The 13,228-nt window shown below is 37.2% G+C and overlaps 3 protein-coding genes across 3 annotated transcripts; 1 reads left to right on the forward strand and 2 right to left on the reverse strand.

Annotated features, from left to right (window-relative positions):
• The first annotated feature begins 3,541 nt into the window (after window positions 1-3,541).
• Window positions 3,542-6,273, forward strand: LOC103446739 (uncharacterized). Its single transcript, XM_008385871.4, has 5 exons — window positions 3,542-3,947; window positions 4,979-5,080; window positions 5,486-5,627; window positions 5,721-5,770; window positions 5,858-6,273. Exons 1-5 carry the CDS (start codon window positions 3,861-3,863, stop codon window positions 6,077-6,079), a joined length of 603 nt encoding a protein of 200 aa, XP_008384093.2. The 5' UTR covers window positions 3,542-3,860; the 3' UTR covers window positions 6,080-6,273.
• Window positions 6,274-6,534: 261 nt separating this feature from the next.
• Window positions 6,535-10,397, reverse strand: LOC103446754 (mitogen-activated protein kinase homolog NTF4). Its single transcript, XM_008385890.3, has 5 exons — window positions 9,857-10,397; window positions 9,406-9,673; window positions 8,374-8,706; window positions 7,885-8,065; window positions 6,535-6,929 (listed from the first exon to the last, which is right to left on the reverse strand). Exons 1-5 carry the CDS (start codon window positions 10,108-10,110, stop codon window positions 6,754-6,756), a joined length of 1,212 nt encoding a protein of 403 aa, XP_008384112.2. The 5' UTR covers window positions 10,111-10,397; the 3' UTR covers window positions 6,535-6,753.
• A 1,067-nt stretch (window positions 10,398-11,464) lies between these two features.
• Window positions 11,465-12,875, reverse strand: LOC103446765 (uncharacterized). The gene is made up of 2 exons (XM_008385902.4): window positions 12,158-12,875; window positions 11,465-11,934 (listed from the first exon to the last, which is right to left on the reverse strand). Exons 1-2 carry the CDS (start codon window positions 12,328-12,330, stop codon window positions 11,691-11,693), a joined length of 417 nt encoding a protein of 138 aa, XP_008384124.1. The 5' UTR covers window positions 12,331-12,875; the 3' UTR covers window positions 11,465-11,690.
• Between the last annotated feature and the right edge of the window lie 353 nt (window positions 12,876-13,228).

The following is a 13,228-nucleotide window of genomic DNA, read 5'->3' on the forward strand; positions in this document are numbered from 1 at the left end:
AGGACATTTTGAAGATTTTCGACAAATAAATAAAATATTTGCACTATTAGTTTATATTATTTTTTATTTTCAATTTTAAAAATCCTTAGAAAATAATGGTAAGAGTCCAAAGGTCTTGGAATATTTCCCTTAGCTCCCATGCAAAATATTTCCTAAAATTAAAAATTTCAAAAATTTTCACAAAAACCGTGAGTTATATACCCACGTTTTCAAATCAATTTTGATAATCTTTACAAGATTTATTATTAGTGAGAATTCGAGTCGTTCTTGTCGCATCCTAAAATTAATCTAAGACGTTCTGAAGATTTTCGATACATAAAAAAAAAAAAAAAACTTTAGGGCCGACTTTTAGTTTATATTATTCTTCTAATTTTATAATCTAAAAATAAATAAATAATAGTTTAGGACCTAATAAATGGTAGGATCATATCCAAAGATCTTGCAACATTTTCCTTAGCTCTCATGCAAAGTATTTCCTAAACCCAAAAATTTCAATTTTTTTTTTCACAAAAACTGTGAGTTATAACCCACATTTACAAATCGATGTTGAGATTTTTTAAAAGATTAATTATAAGCAAAAATTTGAGTAGTTGTTGTCGCTCCACATGTTTCTTCAAATTAATATAGGACATTCCAAAGATTTTCTGTCACATCCCGGCCCGGGGCGGACCACTTCCCGGGCCCGCTCCACCACTGTAGCACGATATTGTTCGCTTTGGGCTTACCACGCCTTACGGTTTTGTTTCTGGGAACTCACGAGCAACTTCCCAATGGATCACCCATCCTTGGGCGAAGACCCTGCAGTTGGTCCTGTACGGTTAATTCCAAAATTGCTTCCTTTAATTCCATAACATTAGGTATAAACACCTTGTTCTCTTGCATAAGCTTGCCATCTGATTCTCTAACTCTGAGGTCTTTCTTTTTCCCATTATATTGATGCATCCATATTCTGTTTTTGACATTATGACATGGCATACTTTCTGGTTTTGATAAAGAATGATGATTTGAGATATTTGAAGGTATATGCTATTATGTTATTTTCTGGGAAAGTATACAGGTTTTACAGTGAGAGGTTAGAAATGTTGTTAAATGAAATGTTTTCGAAAAACTTTGTTTTACTGACCCACTCAACTTTGTTTTGCGCCCCTCCAGGTTCTAGATAGCAGAGCTTTGGTGGCCACGAGGAATCCAACGGTGTTCTGACAGAATTCACAAAACTAGGACTCACCCTCGGGTGTTTCATCTTAGTAATTGTATTTTTAAAGCTTCCGAACTGTGTAAATGGTTACGTCACTCTCACGTGACGGCCAGCATGCCCTCATTCGGGACGGGGTGTGTCATTTTCGACACAAAACAAATATTTGGGGGGCATACTATTACTTTATATTATTATTTTTCCTATTTTTCAAATTTAAAAATCAATAAAAAAGTATTTTCAGGACCTAATAAATGGTAGGATCATATTGAAAGGTTTTGCAACATTTTCCTTAGCTACCAAACTAAATATTTCTTAAAACTAAAATTTTCAATTTTGTTCACAAAAATTGTGAGTTATAACCTATGTTTTCAAATCAACTTTGAAAATTTTTACAAGATTAATTATAAGCGAAAGTTTGAGCCATTCTCATCGCATTATATGTTTCTTAAAATTAATCTAAGACATTCGGAAGATTTTCGACACGTAAAAAAATATTTGGCACCCTCTATTACTTTATATTATTGTTTTATTTTTCAACTTTAAAAATTAAAAAAAAAATTCGAGACTTAATAAATGGTTAGGATAGCATCAAAATGTCTTGCAACATTTTCCTTAGCTACAACACAAAATATTATTTAAAATTTAAAATTTAAAATTTTTTTCACAAAACCTGTGAGTTATAACTCATGTTTTCAAATTAACATTTTTACAAAATAAACTATAAGAGTCATTTTCGTCACACCACATATTTCTTAAAATAAATTTAGGTCATTCTAAAAAATTATTTACACATAAAAAAAAATTGGAGGCCCACTATTAACTGCTCAAGTCCAAACTGAAGACAGCCCATCAGGTTTCTTCGCATTATGTACAGCCTGTTTAGAACCCAACTTGGCAAATACCAATTTTGCTGTCCACCTTTAATTAAATTTTAAAAATAATACTAATGAAAATGGTTTGAAAACTTTGAGTTTTAACGATAAGGGTAAAATAAAACGTAAAGTGAATAGTATCATGATTGATTTTTTAGTGTAAAAATGTGGTTTTTCGTTAAAGTGAACAGTACCAGAAACTTTTCGTTAAAGTTCCTAATTTTAAATTTATACTTGATACTCGGACACAATTAAGAATATATCAAAATTAAAAGAGGATCATAAAGCTTATTTTCTTGCCAATGTCGTATCATCACAAGCATATTTAAATTCATGTAAGACATTTTAGAGAAGCATGGCCGATGAAGTATCGTTATGGCTAAGTTCTAACCTCGCCAACTTTTTCATTTTTAATTTTTGTTTTCCATACTACAAATTTAATCAAGGGATGAGTTTTGGAGCAACGAAATATTGCTTTCCGTGTGACTAAAATGTCACAAATTTGAGTCATGAAAACAATATCTTTGCAAAGTATGAATAAGACTACATGTTATCGTCATTCTCAGATTCTCGCAAAGCAAAAAATTGTGAGATGGCTTCCGCACTTTCAAATAAGTTATACATTTTCTTTATTTTAGACAAAAAAATGGCAGAGAGATCAAAATTTTAAATTATACTAGTATATACCCGCACATAAAGTGTAGGTGAAATGTTATATTTTTGTTTAAAATTGAATAAGAGAGGAAGAGAGTGAGAGAACATAAAGTGGGAGGGCAGGATAGGTTTATTTTTAATTTTTTTTTAAATTAGAGATGTTAAAATTTGATGCTTTAAATAAAAAATAGAAAAATTTTGTTTTATAGAATTACATTATTGTCTTTAATTTTATTTTTGTGATAGAAAATTAAATAATATTTTCATCATTTTTTATTTTAAAAAAATTCTATTAATATGTAGTTTAAATTTAAATAAGATGATGTTTGAAAGTTCGATAGCAGGAGGAGTTAGCATTATTCTTTGGAAAAAGCACGATGAGTCATCCGTCCTTGGTGTGTGTTTAATATTATTAACGAAGATTCTTTCCAGATCCTCTTTGAGAAGATTTAGGAAATCATTTAATCATGATCGTTTATCGTATATTGTTGGTCAATTTTTATCAGGTATTATTTATATTTAATTTTTTAAATAAAAAGTTACAATAATTTATGACTGCATGATGTACGATGAACATACGTAATTGAAGAATCCTTAGAATCCTCACAAAGAAAATCCTCATTCATAAGAGACGATCCTCGCCAGATTCTCTTTCTGAGGATTCCCAGAATCCTGTAATCACATCTGTTCATCGTATATTGTGCGATTAATTTTTTTCAGATACTGTTTTCAATTTTAAATAAAAAAATTTACAATAATTTTTAGCTCACATATAAGACGAACGGATGTAATTGGAGTATCACAAAGAGGATCGCTCATTCATTATTAACTGCTACCCGTACGAATCAAGGTCGAACACGTCATCTAAATCTCTAAGGTCGAACACGTGATCGTCGTTGTTTCTTTGACAAAACTGCTGGCCTCGTCCTGACAGCCTCACCTTGTAATTGTATCACCAAATTCATACGACGAGGAGCAACAGTCACACCTCTTTGGAAAACCCAAACCCAACCTCCTCGTTTCTTCTAGCTGTTCCTAAATTCTCTCGATTTCGGTACATGGGTTGTCCTCCGCGGATACTCTAGTCGTATCTTTTTGATTGATTGATTGATTTTCTCATCTGGGTCTCTTTCCAAATGGGCAAAAATCAAGCTTACAAGGCTATGCAGAGATCCAGGCTCGGCTCCAGCTCTGCAGGCCCTGATGAGGTTGAAGACGGCATGGTTTGTACCCTTCCACACTACCTCACTAATTTCAATTCCCCCCCCCCCCCCCCCCCCGAAAACAAATTCTTCAATTCTGCTATTTATTTGCATTCGAATTCAGTTGCCTGCATTTAGTTTTCTCGATGAACTGCTTACTGTGCAATGGAATATGTGATTTCTAAGGAAGCCTTGTTGAAAAGATTCGATCTTCTTAACGGGTGTGTTGTAATTGTTTACTGTTTTACTGAATTTGTGGTTATAGTATCTGACATTCTACGATTATGTGGTGTTCGTTAAAAGGAATTGTTTGTGTCGTATCACGTGTGGAGTGTTGAATACCATCTACTTGTAAATTTAGATGCTTTATCGCCACTCTGGTTTGACTATGGTAATTGGCTTGGATTATTCCATTGCATATAATCTCGTATGAATGATGTACAATTCAAGGTAATAGGAATGCGAATACAACATTGTTTACGTTCTTGTTTGTTTGTCATGTGGTTAGCATAGGTTCATAGATATGGAGTTATGGGTTATGGTGCATCCTCCATAATCCATGACTCTTCTACGTGTTAAAAGTATGTTGATGAATGACGAGCTTTTGGAGATGGGTGTCTTTAATTTTTAGCAGCCTAACTTGTAAGTTGGATGTTGTTGGTTTTCTCACAATTGATGGGACTAGTGTGAGCAATTATACAGTTTGTGGAGTACCTCTGTCAGATTCATGATAATGATTAATCTATCTCAAGAAACTAAACTTCGGTAATTAGATGCCACTCATGTATAAGACTTTAACCACTGAAAGAGTTATCGTCAGACGGGGCATATTTCTGATTCCCATACTACGTCACCCACATACATATTTTACTTCTATCGGTATGTGCACAATGAAATTCGTGTCAATTTCAAGTAGGGTACCATATTAAGGTTTTTGGGGTAAACATTTGGTGAAATGTAAGTATGTATCATCTTTCTATTAGAGAATTGACTCGATAATCCAATATAATACTTGTATCCTCCTGTACTTTCACTGATGAGGACTGTCGCAGGTGGATGGTTCATTTCATTCACCAGAATGGCATGCTGCTCGTTTGGCTAGCCTCAAAACTTCTCAGACAATTACCTGGGAGGAGTATAAACAGAAGCAAAAGGTATTCTTTTCTGCTTTGGACTTTCCTCTATCTATTTCTACTGCTGTTTTACCTTCTTGATATCGTGTGTTGTAGAAGGAACATGTTAATTGAGTTTCTGATTTTGCCTGATAGTAAGTTACATGATCTGATGCATTTGGATTTGGAAGATAGAAGGACAAGGATGTTGTTGTTGATATTGGCCTGTAGTCCCGACTACTTAGGCCTAGCATTTCGCATTTACAAATGTTTGGGTTCAGCTAATTTTCAACTGATATTTGCTCTAATATTTTATCTTCCTACTCTGTCATAACATGGTTGTATTGTCTACTTGCTACCATTAATTTTTTTCAAAAGCTTTCTGCATCTGTAGTCTTCTTCACTACATGCAAATTTTCAGTCAATCTTAATGTATTGCTGTACTAGGAAGATGAAATTAAAAAGGGAGAACTGGAGAAGGATACCGATAGAATGATGAGAGAATACAGAGCTCAACTGGATGCTGAAAGGGCTCGCAAGCTTGCCAACGGAAGAAACCACTCTAGCAGTAAGTCTGATCGCAAAAAAGGTGGGTGTCATGGACATGGAATGTAGACACAAACTATTCCTTGTCTCTACTAGCCTCTTTTCTGAAGGTGAATATGTGTCCTACTCCTCGCAGATAGCAAGGATAAAGATTTAAAGAAACGCAGCAGCAGCAGAAAGAGAAGGGTGCCCACTGCCTACAATTTTGTGTTTTTGTAGTTTTGCTTGTTTAATTGGTTTAATATTTTCCTCCTTTTACTTTGTGCTTTGTAGCATTCAAGAAGGAGATCTTCAGAGTCTAGCTCCTCGAGCTCATCCTCAGATTCTTCCAGCAGTGAAGATGAAGACCGAGAATCGAGACGATCCAAGTCCAGGTCCAAGAGAACAAAGAAGGAAAAGAAGCACAGGTCAAAGACCAAACACTCGAGCAGTGGCGATGACGAGGCTGATGGTCCCGTGCCACTTTCAAGATTCTTCGGGAATGCGAAGACCTAACGGGATCATATGAGCTATTGTTGTGTTTGTATCTTCGTACAGTAGGAGATTAGTTTGAGATGAGTTTGTTCTTTATTGTCTTCTTCTTGCCTACCACAATCCCCTTGTTTTCGCTAACACGATATATTTAGTTGCCTCAGCAGTTGGCACTGGTGAGGTTTCTTTGGTAGAGGAGGTAAGTTTCGTTTTATTCATCTCATTCGGTATATTCACGTTTTCGAAAAGAATTCGTGTTGCCCTTTTTGTTATATATTCATCTCATTCGGCTCATAAACGGATGTGCAACTTCTGGCATTCCGGCTTCGTCCTACACAGACCTATGTGCAATCCAGGTCGAAGGGAATGCCAGCACAGATTTACGGCTGGAAATGGAAAAGAAAAATGAAGGCACATGAATACAATCAGAAGAAACAACAGAGATCGGAGATCTTTATTGATTCTCAAGCTTTCGGAAATGTGTTCCAAGAAAATATTAATTCATCAGCATTATGCTCAATTCCATAATTAGACAAACAGAAATCAAAACTAGCCGATACAGATAATCAATCATTCGAATCTAGAACCTTCCACTCTCGGATGGAACATATTTACATGAAAAATCAATCCCGATCACTGAACAGATGGAACCTCGAGATCACATATATGAAATCCACGTGAATAAAATAGCAAATTCCTCACTGTCGCTGGTACTCGGGGTTAAATGCAAGTGCCTCTCGGTAGATCAGCTCTTTCATCTGTTCCTCAGAGAGTGCATGCTGCTCAAAGTCGAAGCTGAAGGGAGTCAAGCAAATAGGCTCATCACTGATGTCATGGAGAGATGTTAAATAGGGGTGAGCTAGGGCATCTTCAACTGCAGCGCGAGCAAAACTGTAGTTAGAGAAGTAATACCAAATTGAATGCTAGACTTCCCACAAAAATGCATGGTAACACGTGGTTCTGTAACAGATATTCTATGTAGGGTTAAAGTTTTTGACGGCAATGATGAACACACCGACTATAAGGTGTTAGAAGGTGAAAGGCCGATTTCCATGGATCACCACATGAAAGGTAAGAACTACTACCGAAGCATTATTCTCTGGAGGTGATCATACACCCACACAACAAATAACCTAAAGTCAGTGGGAAGCTGACATCCCAAGCCTAAGAAGGTGGGAAACTGTTGATTGCTACAGCTCTACGGTGGTGCCATCCACACCCTCCTTTTTACCTTCCACACACTCCCTGTTAATTTCTAATTTATGTTCTTTGATCCTCTTCAATTCATTCGATTCGATTGCCGGAAATTGAGAGGGTGTGTTGAAGGAAGAAGGGGATGTGTGTATAGCACCACCCCAATTCTATTATCTGATGGCAGATCCAAACATCAGTAATGAAACTTGGGAAGTTCTGTAGAATAGAGAATAATGAGGAGTATGAAGATTAACCCATATGCTTGATCGTTGGATTTGGTTGTAGTTTAGCAGAAGGGTGGTTGAGGGGGAATGAGAAACCTTCATCACCCTTAAATGAATTCTTAGAGATAATTTTTTTCTTTTTTAAATGATATCCAAAAACAGAAGTTTTCTAACACTCCTATTTTGTGATTTATTGATTTCATTGTTTGAACATGCAAACATATTCAGTTAAGGTGGCTAAAAATCAAGGTAACACTAATGTGGGAGTACTCGACTTTACTACACATGAAGATGACATACTAAATGGGAGTCAGCAACAAGTTATTCCGAGTCAATAAAGCACATAAGAAGTAGGGGAAACTGTGACTATTTTTACTCAGACTTGTGAACATTTTAGTAAAGGCAACTTACCAGTAATTCTCCGAGTAGGATCAAATGTCAACATCTTTTCAACAAGATCAATTGCTGAAGGATGGACGTGAGGAAACTTCTCGGTAAATGACTGTCGACGGTAGAGAGGAAGCTGCCGAATGTATCTCTTCGCATTTTCATTTAGAAATTGCAGCTCAGCCTCTGATGGGGTGCCAATCAGCTGCAAGGTTTCTGAAGATTAATCACACTGATTCATAGATATCTACACTACAAATGTACATTTTGGTAACATGGAGATTCTAATTTCCAATTCCATATCATCATGGAATGGTCCGAAGTGTGAGACATGTTATTCTTATTATTCACGTCAAGTGTAACATAAATATGGCATGGAGAAGCCAATACGCTATTCAAGGACCCTGTACTGTGATAAAACAGTTATAATGATAAGGATGATGATGATATTTTCTTGTCCATCATATGATCCTAGGTTTGCGGAAACAAACCAAGCAAACATAACTAAGATACCTCCATAAGCAGACGAAGCTGATGCACGTGATCTCTGCCAGGAAATAATGGCTTCCTATCCATCAATTCCATAAATATACAACCTACTGACCATACATCAATAGCTGCAGTGTAATCTGAAGAGTTTAACAGTAGCTCTGGGGCACGGTACCATCTGGTAACAACATACTCAGTCATAAAATCAGTCTCTGAGGTGACTCGAGCTAGTCCAAAATCGCATATTTTTAAGTCACAATTGGCATTTAGGAGAAGATTGCTAGGTTTTAAGTCCCTGTGCAGAACATTTGCAGAGTGAATGTATTTCAATCCTCGGAGGATCTGATATAAGAAATACTGCATACACCAAAAAAAGAAAAAGAAAAAAAGAGAGTAATTATTAGATCTTCAGTGAAATAATAGTAAGTAATAAAAAGATTATGAATTTATAGAAGCAGGAGACTCCAAGTTGAACAGACCAAATGTAATGGGAGAAAAGAGAGGGAGGGGAGAGTTCGGTTCATCTTATTACGCAACTTGCTGATTAGGTGCTCAAAGAGCCATAGGTCATCTAAGTTGCATAAAATACACAGCTTTGATGGAGCACAATATAAATATAAGGAAGTCTGATAACGAGTACATAAAACTAATCTTGAAACCAATCCTCCATGGAAAACAACCGGCGTAGCTGAAAAGGAAAGAAGCTTAATGTCTAATCTTTATTTTCAATGTTGCTCGAGAATTCTTATTACAAACCAAAACTTTCCTCTTGGTCAATTTCCTCCAATCATTTTTTATCTTTATCAATGAGAACAACGAGAGGAACGATTTGTCGCGCCACAACTGTCCAAATTGTCAAGAAAAACACACAAATACGGCAAAGCACTTGCCTTTTTCAGATTTATAACCCGAAAATGCACAAATGAATCAATTCACATGGAATACCAACACACTCATATCAAGTTTGACTTTAGTTACAAGTAAAGAAATCGTCTTTAGTTTCGAGTAAAATACCAAAAATGTGAGAATTTAGAAGAGTAGAAGACGAGCCAGAACCTGACAGTGCTCCTCGGATAGAGCTTGATTGGATCGAATGATTTGATGGAGGTCAGTGTCCATGAGCTCATACGCAATGTACACATCATTGAAGAAGTTCCTCTGCGGCGGAGGGATTATATCCCGAATCGCAACAACATTCTCATGATCCATATGTCGCAGCAGCTTGATCTCTCTCAGCGTCCTCTTCGCATCGATCCTGTTGTCGAATGCATTCGCAATCTTCTTTACCGCAACGTGCTCGTTCGTCTCCGAATTCAGAGCCGAGCTATTTGTTTTGCAATTTCTCACGATTATTCAATCATTCAAATTTCAATCAAATTTAATTTTTCCCCAAAAATGATGAATCTTTTGCATTTTCCTTTCACAAAGACAGAAAATTTGAACAAAAAAAAAATGAAGAAATGGAGGAATGAAGAGAGAGAGAGAGAGAGAGAGGGGAGATACAGACCAAACGATGCCGTATGCGCCTTTACCGATGGGCATGATGGGGGGCTTGTACTTGGCGGTGACCTCAAAGACGTTGCCGAAGATATTGTACTGAATGAATCGGCCGCCGTGGCTGAGCGTGGCCGGAATGCTCTCCACTCCCCCCATCGCCTGATGTGGCGGTGGAGGATGTTGCTGTGGGTGGTTAGGGTCCGGTTGCGACGGTGGCGCCGCCTCTGACATCATCGTGTCCGCCGATCGCCCTCCTCCCTCCATTTCTGAAATCGAGTCCTCTTCTCTGCTTTATGTTTTCTGAGATTTTGTCGTTGGGTTCGTTGTAGTAATGGCTCTTGAGAAGCTCAGGCCCTCAGCCCTAATTAGTTAACAAGAAGAAGAAGAAAGGGAAAGAGAGAGAGAGAGAGAGTAATTTTGATTTTATGGGAGCTTGACTTGTGGAATTAAATCCAACAGTTTTTATTGGTTATGTGTTCATGTTTGTGTCTGTCTTCTGTTGGTTTTGTTTTTTTATTTTTTATGTTGTGTTGTATCCATTTTGTCAAACAGATCTTAACGAAATCTCTAATTTTCAACATTTATCTAGAATCATGCAACAAAATAGTATGTCTTCCGTCGAATCGATTGTTAATTGAGTTTAATTAACGTCTATTTGAAGGACAATAATTGAATGTAATTATTTTTTTGTTTGAAAAATGGGTTTGCCCATACTAAACTAATCAACATTAAATCCAGACCGGGACATCTGAAGTCGATTTTCATGGAAAAAAACAATTGAACAAAGAGGATGTCAAAGTAAAATGTGCCTAAATCCATTAAAACTATAGTTCGTCAAACTATCCATCATAAAATTCTTTTCTCGACCGAATATTACATTGTCAAAATCTTAAATATAACTCACTACATGCCAAAACAAGGGGATCTATAAAATAATTGTAGCCAGCAACTGCAACACGAATTGAATTGTTAGTGTTGAGTCTGATTCCAATAGCAATTGATCAATCTATAATCTCTAATGAACTTTATCAAGTTGGCATGTCGCTCAAATCTTATTTACATTAATTTAGTGCAAATTATTCCATCGTTTCTCTTTATAATTTTCCGTAGTACTACACTATCTCAACATCAAAAAAGGAAAAAAAATTCAAATGAAGAGACATTAATCTCCATTAAACAAGAAGTCATGATTTATTTACAAATAAGTAGTTGTCTCGTTCTCTTTGTTTGGCCATTTGTTCCTTGCATTTGTGCATGCTTTGTCGTTTTTATGGTTATGGAGCTCATGTAGCTTGTTCTTCCGTAAGCCCTACTTGTCCTAATCATACTTCTGCTCGGTATGGAAGTTTTGCGTGCTGTTGGAGATTATGGAAGTGCCTGTTATCCATATACCGCAGCCGCAGCCGCAGCCGCCGCAAACTTATACAGCCGCCGCAAACTTATAACCACCCTCATTATCCATATATATTCCGGTTATGGTGCCCCTGCCCCGCCTTGTGTTTACGGTTGTGGTTATGATGACGGGGAAAGCTATATTGAACAATCAGACTACGGCCAGGCACATGCAGGATCTTCATATGCAATAGATGCTTTAGCTTCAATTTTTAATTCCAAATAATTTAATGACAAAAGTAATTTTATGGTACTAATAAGCACGTGGATACAAGATTTGTAGCTCAAACCGTTAAGGAGACATTACTTTTAAACTTGAGGTTTTAGGTTCGAATCTCCAACAAAACGTGCGCCCTATCAAATATTGGAAATAGAATTGGTAGCTCAAAAGGAAGGAAGACTGACAAACAATTCCAAAGTGCGCTACTTAATTTCAGAAAGAAAGAAAGAAACTATTCAGATGGCTCTTGGATAGGCTTCCCTTTGTCTCTTAGTTTGGCCACAGATTGTTTCATGGCCTCCTTCCTCTTTTTGCTTGCTAGCACTTTTGCTAAAACACCGCTCACATTAGGGTCCCTTTTCTCCTTCTCCTCCGCCGGAGGCGGCGGAGGCCTCCTGGCTGCCGCATTTGCACTTGAATTTGGGTTACTCACATTGAAGCTCAGAGCAGCAGCCGCCAAACCCAAACCCACAGTCCTGCACCATAAACCCCACATCACACTAGCTTGTCACGAAAACATATTCATATCAAAAATACCCAACTCTTTTAAATGTAATAAGAAGTCATTTTCTTTGTAGACAAATCCTAAATTTGACGTGATTTTAACGAGTTAGGATTGCATTTTTGTCAAACTGTTATTTCCATATAAATGTACATTATCCATAGATGGTGGCATGAATGTATAATCAAATACCTAACCTGCGGTTAACGAGATTATTTTTCGCGGCATGAGGGTCATCGGAAGCTTGATGGGAAGCACTGACATTTCGGAAACCAACCGACCGGTAACGGGTAGTCTTGTTAGTTGCCGCCGTTGAGATTGTTGCTGCTGCGGCGGTGGTAGGTGGCGGTGACGCAAGTGGATGCGCCATAATCTCCGTCACTCGTAAAATATGTTGTACTCTTGTTGTCAATAGTGAAGATGTGGGGAAAATCTCATGCGGAAATATGAAGATTTAGGTGTGATTGAGAATACAAGACCATTGGTTGGCACTAGATAAGGTTTTGTGGGCCCACCACCTCTATAGGGTGGCTGATTTGCTGCCTTTCATCAACACCATCTCTTCCCTTTCTTTGTTTCGTAAGCCAAAACGTGAACTTCATCTGTGACACTATTGACTCAACTGAGTCCACAATCGCATCAAAGATACGGGAATACGGCATATGCCATTCCTCCGTGGGTTTTTCTAGTATGAACCAAAATATAATACGCACCAGAAAATATTATTGGATTCTAAGCCTTTAGAAACCTGGCCGTACATGGCCGATCCATTCACCTAGTCCAAGTTATGAGAAAGAAAAGCCTATCCAAAAACCATCTGAATAGGTGAATCGGATCAGTTGTACCTAGGACTAGGTGAATGAACCAAAATACAGATTGCCGCTTCTTTGAGCTTTTGATGCCAAACTCGAATTCAGATTCTCTCTACATTTCTGCGCCCTAAGCCGACGGATGAAGAAATTTAAACCACTCAATTTCCTGTAGCCCTTATTAGTCCACCTCACGCAAAACCAACCCTTGAATAATGGCGCAAATCTCTCTCTTGAATGGTCGGGATTCCCTAGCCCGTAGGCTCTCTTCCAACTAAAAACCACAAAAATTGCGAGTTATTCCAACCCCACTGGATATAGATCCAAGATCCATTCAATAACTATTTCGTTTCTAGTTTTGTGTAAAATACAGCTTTGGTCACAATCTACATGACCATTTTTCCATGTCAATTAGGACTATCAAACAGGACCTAATTGTTCGGGAACAAGTTGAGGATA

The sequence above is a fragment of the Malus domestica genome, chromosome 02, assembly GCF_042453785.1.
Source record: "Malus domestica chromosome 02, GDT2T_hap1".
NCBI lineage: Eukaryota > Viridiplantae > Streptophyta > Magnoliopsida > Rosales > Rosaceae > Malus > Malus domestica.

Coding starts and splice junctions, on each gene's coding strand:
- LOC103446765 (XM_008385902.4), bottom strand. CDS start 12,330: ATGGCGCATCCACTTGCGTCACCGCCACCTACCACCGCCGCAGCAGCA. Junction 11,935..12,157: donor AATAATCTCGTTAACCGCAG/GTTAGGTATTTG, acceptor TTTATGGTGCAG/GACTGTGGGTTTGGGTTTGG.
- LOC103446754 (XM_008385890.3), bottom strand. CDS start 10,110: ATGGAGGGAGGAGGGCGATCGGCGGACACGATGATGTCAGAGGCGGCG. Junction 8,066..8,373: donor AGCTTCGTCTGCTTATGGAG/GTATCTTAGTTA, acceptor GAAACCTTGCAG/CTGATTGGCACCCCATCAGA. Junction 6,930..7,884: donor TCCTACTCGGAGAATTACTG/GTAAGTTGCCTT, acceptor CTCGCGCTGCAG/TTGAAGATGCCCTAGCTCAC.
- LOC103446739 (XM_008385871.4), top strand. CDS start 3,861: ATGGGCAAAAATCAAGCTTACAAGGCTATGCAGAGATCCAGGCTCGGC. Junction 5,081..5,485: donor AGTATAAACAGAAGCAAAAG/GTATTCTTTTCT, acceptor TTGCTGTACTAG/GAAGATGAAATTAAAAAGGG. Junction 5,628..5,720: donor TAAGTCTGATCGCAAAAAAG/GTGGGTGTCATG, acceptor TACTCCTCGCAG/ATAGCAAGGATAAAGATTTA.